The sequence below is a fragment of the Salvelinus sp. IW2-2015 genome, unplaced genomic scaffold, assembly GCF_002910315.2.
Source record: "Salvelinus sp. IW2-2015 unplaced genomic scaffold, ASM291031v2 Un_scaffold3732, whole genome shotgun sequence".
In the NCBI taxonomy this organism is placed as follows: Eukaryota; Metazoa; Chordata; class Actinopteri; order Salmoniformes; family Salmonidae; genus Salvelinus; species Salvelinus sp. IW2-2015.
The window spans coordinates 42,445-52,084 of record NW_019945008.1 but is presented as its reverse complement, the minus strand read 5'-3'; the positions used below and the strand labels follow the sequence as shown (position 1 = coordinate 52,084).

Below are 9,640 nucleotides of genomic sequence, written 5' to 3'. Positions count from 1 at the left end.
ATTTATGTTTTCAGAACAATATATACACATATTCAGACAATATCAAATAAATTACAATTGTATCACATCAATTACATTAGACTTTATCCAAGAGGCTGGATTAGTCTTCCTCGACCCTAGAGAGAGAGTTGTATCTAGGTAATAAGTTAGGGGGTGTTGCTGTTTACCAGGCTGGTGTGGAACGACACAAACCTTAGCATTAGCATCTACATCTCTGCATAGAGATCTTATGTTACAGCGTATCACTTTCCCTTAGATTAGCATCTACCATCTCTGCCATAAGGATCCTTGCGTTCAAAGCGGAAGACACTACCTTAACATTAGCATTACATCTCTGCCATAGAGATCTTATGGTTACAGACGCGTAACACTTCCTTAGCATTAGCTCTACCATCTCTGCCATAATGAATCCTATGCTTACAGCCGTAACACTTCCTTAGCCATTAGCATCTACATTATCCTGCGTGTCCGTCCTCCTCCGGCTCTACAGGGCGGGTGCTGTGTCCTACCGGCTGCTGAGCTGAAGACAGCCATGCTGAAACAAGAGAGGAACGTGAAAGATAAGTGAAGAAGATGCAAGAAAGATGTTGACGACCTGTCGAGATCCTCGAACACCATCTATACTCTACGTAACGGCAGTGTCCACAGCGCTGAGAGAGAGACAACTAGTCAGCAACGGAGTACACACATCACACACACACACACACACACACACACACACACACACACACACACACCACACACACACACACACACACACACACACACACACACACACACCACACACACACACACACACACACACACACACACACACACACACACACACACACACCACTTTAATATGGACAATGTCCTCCGTACTGATAGAGAGACCACGGCTAGTCAGCAATGGTAAGGCCTAGCATAATATGTGCTCATTACATACAATGACCAAGACAAGTAAACATGTACAGTGGACAGAGGTCCCGACGTTCACCGCAGTGGACAGCTGTCCCGACGTTCACGCAGGACAGTGTCCCACCTCACGCAGTGGACAGTGTCCCGACGTTCACACGTATTTATGTGTCTCAGGAAATGGCGGTCCATACTCAGCTCTGACCAATAACTAAACATATACACTACCTTATAGTGCTGTCATATGTTAGCCAAGTATACTAAGCATGCTCTCCTCTCTTCTCTCTATCTCCTCCGAACTCCCCCCCTCTCCTGTCGCTCTCCCGTACCATACCTCTCCCGTACCCCATACCTCTCCCTCCCCCTCTCTCCCCCATCTCATCTCCCTTTCCCCTCCCTCCCTCTCTCTCCCCATCTCATCTCTCTCCCATCTCATCTCCCTCCCCCCTCTTCCCATCTCATCTCCCTTTCCTCCCTCCCCCCTCTCTCCCATCTCATCTCCCTCCCCCCTCTCTCCCCCATCTCATCTCCCTCCCCCCTCTCTCCCCCATTCATCTCCTTTCCCCTCCACAGAGATGGTGACCTGGTGAGTCAGTACACGGACAGTCTGGAGTCCCAGCATGCCTTTGCAAAGGAGGCTATAGACACAGTCTTCCCCTCTAACATTAGGTTTGTGTTTGTGGTTGTGTGGTGTGTGTGGCGTGTGGTGTGTGGTGTGTGTATATCGGAAGGGCAAGGTACAGCTATTAGCATCTCAAGACATCACTGAAAAAACATCTACTCATTTCATGGAGTCCTATGGTCAAGCTGAAACAGTTCCTTAGCGTTGCATTCAACTCACTCCATAGAGATCCTACGGTCACTGCTGAAACACTTCCTTAGCGTAGCGTCTGTATTGAACCAGGGGTTCATTCATTAGTGCATAACAAAGTCTTCTTCTTCCTCAGGATTCTTCAAGGGTCCTTGAGAAGATCCGGTTGAAGATTCAAGAGTGGAGAGGCCATCCTGGCCCAGAGGGAAGAATGCAAAGAGCCGTGCACTGTCTCCTGCCCCATACCTGTTGTCTCTGGTGAGGATGCGGACAGTGGGTGGGTGGTTCTGTGGGTGGATGGTTCTGTGGGTCAGTGGTTTGATTCTGTGGGTCGGGTGCGGTGGCTCTGTGGGTGGAGTGGTTGGTTCTGTGGGTCGGGTGGTGGCTTCTGTGGGGTGGGCGTGGGTTGTTCTGTGGGTCGGAGTGGTTGGTTCTGTGGGTGGAGTGGTTGGTTCTGTGTGGTGGGAGTGGTTGGTTCTGTGTGGTGGTTGTTCTGGTGTGGATTTGGTTCTGTGTGGGGAGTTGGTTGTTCTGTGGTGGTTGGTTCTGTGTGTGGGAGTGGTGTGGTTCTGTGGGTGGGAGTGGTTTCTGTGGGTGGGAGTGGTTGGTTCTGTGTGTGGAAACGAGCTATACAGTAGGTCAGTCTCGACCTCATGCTCTCATGATAGGTGACCCTGCCTGCCACTTCAAAATCACTGTCACCCAATAGGGAATTCTCTATAACTTACCCCCCCCCCCTCCCTCCCTCCTCTCCCAGGTAAGGAGTAGATGAGGACATCTTCTCAGGAAAGGAGGAAGGGATTCTGGGATGTATCTGATCCAGCCTGACTCCTTCTACCAGCCCTACAAGGTGTACTGTGACCAGACCACACAGAAAGGAGGTGGGTGCTTTGTCTGCTTCTCTCTCTCTCACTCCAGCCGTGCTTGTGTATATGTCTAGTACTTCTAAATGCATGAGGGGGAGTGAAAAAGTGCACGCTTTTTTGGAGAAGGGAAGAGAATCGGATAGAATGTTCTATCCATGTATCCTTTATTTGATCTGTTTAATATCTCAGGCTGGACCACTATTCAGAACAGGAAGGATGGGTCTGTAGACTTTGGCCGGCGTTGGGACAACTACCGCAGCGGTTTCGGGAATATCGCCTTCGACGTCGGAAAGGGACATTGCAACACTCCAGGTGAGAGAAAAGAAATAATTAATAATTAATAATAATAATTAATTAATAATTAATAATAATTAATAATAATTAATAATAATTAATTAATAATTAATAATAATTAATTAATAATTAATTAATAATTAATTAATAATTAATTAATAATTAATTTATATTCAGTCAGTTTTAGGAGGTAAACTCCAAATTCAAAAAAAATTCTCAATATAAAATGTAAAGTCATGATGTCACTTACCGTGTGTTTCTCCTGTGTCACGTGACAGGGGAGTACTGGCTGGGTAACGACCGCATCAGTCAGCTGACCAAGCAGGGACCCACTGAGGTCCTCATGGAGATGGAGGATTGGACTGGCAACAAGGTCCACGCCCAGTACAAAAAGTTTACCATACAGGTAAAACAGCCACGCCTAGTACCAACAGTTTACCATACAGGTAACACAGCCACGCCCAGTACAAACAGTTTACTATACAGGTAACACAGCCACGCCCAGTACAGAAAGTTTACCATACAGGTAACACAGCCACGCACCGTAACCAACAGTTTACCACACAGGTAATAGTACCTTTACTATACAAGGAATAGACAGACAGACAGACAGACAGACAGACAGACAGACAGTTTACCATACATCTACACTTTCCAAACAAATATTTCCTAAATGGCCAGCAGAATAGATCCCCAAACGGCCAGCGGAATAGATCCCCAAACGGCAGCGGAATAGAATCCCCAAACGGGCCATCGGGAACCTCGGAGGATCTGCCGCAAACGCGGCCAGCAGGAATAGATCCCCCAAACGGCCAGCGGAATAGTGATTCCCCAAAATGGGTTCAGCTGGCGCACATGAGGATTAGGTAGTCGCCCAATGGCCCAGCGGAATCCGATCCCCAATCGGCCAGCCGGATAGTATCCCCTAAACGGCCAAGCAGATCGTCAATTGGCATCTTCTTATGAGGACGGTCCGAGTCCATGGGTCTGGAGTTGGGCCGCTTACAAGTGCCGATCAGCCACTTGTGGCACAGGACACAAGTAGTTGTGGTAAAGTGTGCACATTGAAACTGGCTTAAATATTTTAAGTTACCCGAGCATGCGTGAATTAATTCGCTCGGAGCGCCTCTCTGGTATGGCGCGACCAGTGCTTGTGCTCAGGCTGTCCGCAACGGTTAGGTCTCGTTCTGGTGCGAGATCCTCCGGAGACCCTCGGCCTAAAGTGGTGCAGTACGGGGATCATTGACGGTAAGGAAGCCTCGGAGTGTGCTTTAAGGCGCGCGATGTCCGCTCTTAGCTACTTTCGTGGGCAGGCTGCCAGGAAAGAGGTTTAGCCAGCCGTCTACTAGCTCAACTCCTGACCTGCGCAACCCGGCGCGGTCCGCGTTGAATCGCACGTCGCTTCCGTACATCTGCACAATGTCTTCTTGAAAGATTATTGGTGCAGCTGGCTTACCAGGTATAATACAGGACAGCAGTGACGTGTGTCAAGAAGCAGTGCGGCTGGCAGGGTCGTGTTTCGGAGGACGCATGGCTCTCGACCTTCGCCTCTGAGTCCAGTACGGGAGTTGCAGTGATGGACAAGACTGTAACTACCAATTGGATGTCACGAAATTGGGGAGAAAAAGGTATTGTTTTTTTTTTTAAGTATGAAAAAATCCTGATTGATTTATTAATGTATTGCAGGGCGAGACGTCCAACTACATATTGGCGATCGATGGGTATTCAGGAACGGCCGTAACGTGATGCTGGACGGGAGCACGGAGCTGTATGGAGAGAACCGGACCATGACCATCCACAATGGAATGATGTTCAGCACCTACGACAGAGACAACGATAACTGGTATGGGATGATGCTGGATGAGGGGGGGGGGCTGCATGTCTGCTAGTTATTTTCCAATTAAAACCTAGACAACCAGGTGAGGGGAGGTCCAACTAATCAATTAAGACCTAGACAATCAGGTGAGGTGGGTTCCTAACTAATCAATGAAGACCTAGACAACCAGGTGAGAGGAGGTCCTAACTAATCAATGAAGACCTAGACAACCAGGTGAGGGAGTTCCGATCTAATCAATGAAGACCTAGACAACCAGGTGGAGGGAGTCCAACTAATCCTTAATCTTAGTTGATCAACCAAGTACGGGGAGGTTTGAAAACCCGCAGACAACAACGCTCTCCAAGAATTACATTTGGTTTAGGGATTTTTGTTCAGTCAATCAAAAACATCCTCTCTGGTCTGCCTCCCTCCTCTCCCCCCCCCCCCCCCCCCCCTCTAACAGGACTCCAGGTGATCCGTCCAAGCAGTGCTCCCGTGAGGACGGCGGTGGCTGGTGGTACAACAGGTGTCACTCAGCCAATCCAAACGGCCGTTACTACTGGGGCGGGGCTTACACGCGGTACATGGGCGAAACACGGGACGGATGACGGCATGGTGTGGATGAACTGGAAGGGATCCTGGTACTCTCTCAAAGCCATCTGCATGAAGATCAGGCCCTACTTCGCCTCGCGGTAGACACACAGACAGACACACAGACACACACGGGGACACACACAGACACACATCGAGAGACACAGGAAGTAACCTTTAGCTGAATCAGGTGTGTCAAAAAACAAAAGTTTGCACCCCTTTCGGTACCCAGGACCAGGAGGGTTCAACTCTGACCCTACGAGGTCCGTAGCCTGCTGATTTTCTGTTCTACCTGATCATGAACTGCAGCCACCTGGTAGTCCCAGGTCTAAATCAGCCCCTGATTTTAGAGGGGATCAATGAAAACAAGCCACTGGCTCGGAGGCTGTACATATTCATATTCATATTCATATTGTATGTGAGAGCCAACAGAGAGCAGCACTCAGTTTCCCCCCAATGTGTCAAATCTGATCTAAATCTCAAACACTAAAGGAAACGTATAATGACTTCAATAGGGCTTTTATAAAAGACACTGGAGAAAAAGAGTTTAAAGGATGTTGTTTCAAACCTGAACCTGATGTCTTATTTTTTTAAATAAAGTTAAACAGAGAAAAGTCAAGTAAAAAGAGGAGTTTAAAAGAAGATTAAAAAAACATGTTTTTGTCGCTGTGTGTCCCTGTGTGTGTGATTGTGTGCTTTGGGACAGGTGTATATATATATATATACAGTATATGAACAGAGGACTGTCCCTTACGTTGCTCAATAAAAACATATTTATATATATATATATATATGAACAGAGGACTGTCCCTTACGTTGCTCAATAAAAACATATTGTGGAACTTATTTCATGTTTCCTCGTCATCATTGTATCAACTCACAGCCATCAGATCATTACCTGGAATGTGAATGGGATGAAGTGACCTGTAACAATGCATAATATGCGCAGCTGTAATAATAATTCGGAGGAGACGAGAGAGAGAGAATTATGGTGTAGTGTGGTGCGTGTCAGAATACTTTAGCTTGAACTTTTTTAATGTGCATTTTTAACATTTTACGAAGAAAAAATAACACGTTAATCACAGAAGATAGTCTATTTAAATGGTCCCTTTCAGAGACGAGTTTGTAACCGCGTCCTGCTTGGGTCAGATTGTTACCATCTGTTCTTTTTGCGCGCTGCCCAAGGTAGATGTTCACCTTTCTGTCGGATTTGGCTTGCTGTCCTCCTGGTCAGTTTTAACCCGTCCAGCAAGTTGTGAACCTACTGGTCATCCAGGGTCATTAGTACACTCCTGGTCCCTAGCGCACATATTGTAGACCCTTCGCCCAGGTCAGTGACCCTAGGTCAGTTGTAACCGCGTCCTCATGTCGTTGTAACCCTGTCCCCAGGTCAGTGTAACCTCTCCCCAGGTCATTTGATGCATTACTGTCCCAGGTCAGTTTGTACCGGCTCTGTCCCCAGGTCAGTTGTTAACCCTGTCCCCAGGTCAGTTGTAACCCTGTCCCCAGGTCAGTTGTACCCTGTCTCTATGTCAGTTGTAACCCTGTCCCACAGGTCAGTGTAATCACATTGTAATCCAGGCTCAGTCTGTAACCCTGTCCCAGGTCAGTTGTAACCCTGTCCCCAGGTCCAGTTGTTAAACCATGTCCTCCATTCAGGCCTATGTAACTGCTCGTCTCACTCCATGTAAAACCTAAAGTCTCCAAGACATTCGTATAACCAGTCACCCAAGGCCAATATCAGTAACGACTGGTCCACCAAGGGTCAGTTGTATGCCTCTGGGTCCCCAGGGTCAGTTAGACCGCCGGTTCCTCAAGTCATTGTAACCCAGTACGCAGGATCAGGCCCTTGTAAGACCCTGGCGTCCCTAAGAATCAGTGTGTAACCACTCAATGTCCCTCAGGACGATCTAGTGAACCGCTGGTCTCTCAAGGTCAAGTTGTACACCCTGTCCCCAGCCTATATTGTAACAACTCTGCTCCGGCTTAGATCATTATTGTGTAACTCCTCTAAGTCCTCAGGCTCAAGACTTGTAACCCTGTCCTCGAGCAATTAACCACTGTCCCCCAGTCCATCCATGTTAACCCTAGCACCAGATCAATTGTGACCACGCCTTGTCTCTGCCAGGTATCAGTTTTCCGTTGGGGGTCATCACCTTTTGCCTATGTGGATCTCTCCTCATACCCATAACCCAGTAAATGATGTACATTTACTATGTTCTGATTGTTATTGTTCTTGCCATGCTAAATAGATATCGTAATATGGAAGTATAGCATGAAAAAATCTCACATGATCGAAAGTAAAATCAACTAAAACTCGTCAGCACAAAAGATGATTTAACTTATATCATAATCCTTGCCGTAAACAACACAAGCAGATGAAATCGGATCAACAAGTTAACAGTTGAAGGAATGACATAATGAATATCGGTCAACATTAACATGTAAAATGTAACAATAATGAAGCATCTGGTTCCAACCAGATTAAACCGACAGACAGAGTAGAAAGGTTGAAGAAATAAAAAGACTTGTGTCATACGACAGGAAGAGACAATAGAAGAAAGTGTTCAAAATGGAGGTAAGATCTTGCTGATTTTGGGAATATAATCATATAACGCAGTTAATATAATATACTATAGAATATTATATATAATTTTAAGTAATACTAATAATCATATAATGAAAATAAAAATCTATATTGTACTATATATAACTAATATAATGAAATAAATATACATATAGACTATAATATTAAGCTATACTGAAATAAATATACATAGAGTACTCTATAAATAATCATATAATTAAATAAATATACATATAGTACTCTAATATAATAATAATTGCAGGAAATATACATTATATGACTACTATAATAACATCATATAAACGCAGTAGAGTATACATGTAGCTATCAATTATCATTCACAGTTTATGATATTGACTGGCCCACTGGTCAAAACAGCAGTCCTTATATTATAAGTTCATTAACTCCCCTGACTCTACGTTGGACTGTCAGTCCAAAGTGTGGTGTGTGCAGCCCTAACCAGCCAGCCAACCAGCCAACAGCCAACCCAACCACTCCAGCATCCAGCACACGGACCAGCCAGCCACCAGCGACACCACTCGACCATCGCGCTTAGCCAACCAACCCAGCCAACAGCAGTTCATTTATCCCGACCCAACCAGCCATCCCAACAGCAGCCATCCAACAGACCAGCCCAGCCAACCAGCCAGAACCATGCATGCCGCCAGCTACCCCAGTCAGCCATCAGCCACCAGCCAGTCATCCAGTCACCATCAAGCCAACCAACCACCAGTCATCAGTCAGCACAGCCCGCAGCCAACCAGCCAGTCAACCAACGTCAGCCAACCCAGCCAGTCATGGCCAGTCTAGGCCAGACCAGCCAGTCATCGTAGCAGTCACCATCACCAACCAGCACAGCAGTCAGTCCAGGCGTCAGCCAACAGCCAGACCAGCAGCTCAAGCTCAGCCAGTCAGCCAGCCAAGCCAGTCACCATCCAGTCAGCCAGCAGCCAACCAGCAACCAGTCATTCAGCCAGCCATCACCACAGCATCAGCCAAGCAGTCCAGTAGCACCAGCCAGTCACGCAGTCAGCCAGCACCAACCAACCCAGTCATTCCAGTCACCAGCCAGTCAGCCAGCCCAGCCAAACCAGCCATCATCCAGTATCCAGTCATCCAGCCCAGCCATCGCAGAACCAACAACCAGCCAGTCCTCCATTCAGCCAACACCATCATCCAGCCAGTCAGCCAGCAGCACAACAGACAGTCATGTCAGCCAGCCAGCCTAGCCACTTCAGCACCAGCCAGTCATACCAGATCAGCCAGCAATCCAGTCATCGAGTACTCTCTCTCCTGGGAAGTAAGAAAAAAAATGAGAGCTATAGTCTGACTGTAGACCACATCCCTCGTGTGCTCGTTGTGTGCATCAGATCATAACGGCAAATAGATCTAATAAATGAAGGATAGTGAATGTGCACACAGCGCTCTTCAAAGGATGACACATTGTCACGTTCCTGACCTGTTTTCCCTTTTTATGTATTTGTTTAGTAGGGGTCAGGCGTGAGTTGGGGTGGGCATTCTATGTTGTGTTCAGTTTCCTGTTTCTGTGTTGACACGTCTAATATGGTCTCAATCAGAGAGCAGCTGTCAATCGTTGTCCTGCGATTGAGAATCAATATATATGGCATTGTTGTTTGGGATGTGGTGGTTGTTTTCTCATGTCTCTGGTTTGTGTTCGCTGACCAGATAGAACTGTCCTCGGTTTTCACGTTTTGTTTTTGTAATTTGTTAAGTGTTACATGTATCTGTTATTATTTAAATCATGTGGAGCCACTAAC

General features: G+C 46.7%; 1 protein-coding gene and 2 long non-coding RNA genes across 3 annotated transcripts; 2 read left to right on the top strand and 1 right to left on the bottom strand.

The window, feature by feature from the left end:
* Window positions 1-1,465: 1,465 nt before the first annotated feature.
* LOC139026013 (uncharacterized) lies at window positions 1,466-2,288 on the top strand. The gene is made up of 3 exons (XR_011477723.1): window positions 1,466-1,566; window positions 1,845-2,024; window positions 2,268-2,288. It is a non-coding gene; the product is annotated as an uncharacterized lncRNA (long non-coding RNA).
* A 172-nt stretch (window positions 2,289-2,460) lies between these two features.
* Window positions 2,461-6,121, top strand: fgb (fibrinogen beta chain). The gene is given in 7 exon segments (XM_024143195.2): window positions 2,461-2,589; window positions 2,764-2,886; window positions 3,147-3,274; window positions 4,555-4,603; window positions 4,606-4,711; window positions 5,148-5,271; window positions 5,273-6,121. Coding segments are annotated over 7 exon segments (711 nt in total). The 5' UTR covers window positions 2,461-2,516; the 3' UTR covers window positions 5,381-6,121.
* LOC139026014 (uncharacterized) lies at window positions 4,500-5,118 on the bottom strand. The gene is made up of 2 exons (XR_011477724.1): window positions 4,819-5,118; window positions 4,500-4,775 (listed from the first exon to the last, which is right to left on the bottom strand). It is a non-coding gene; the product is annotated as an uncharacterized lncRNA (long non-coding RNA).
* Window positions 6,122-9,640: the final 3,519 nt, after the last annotated feature.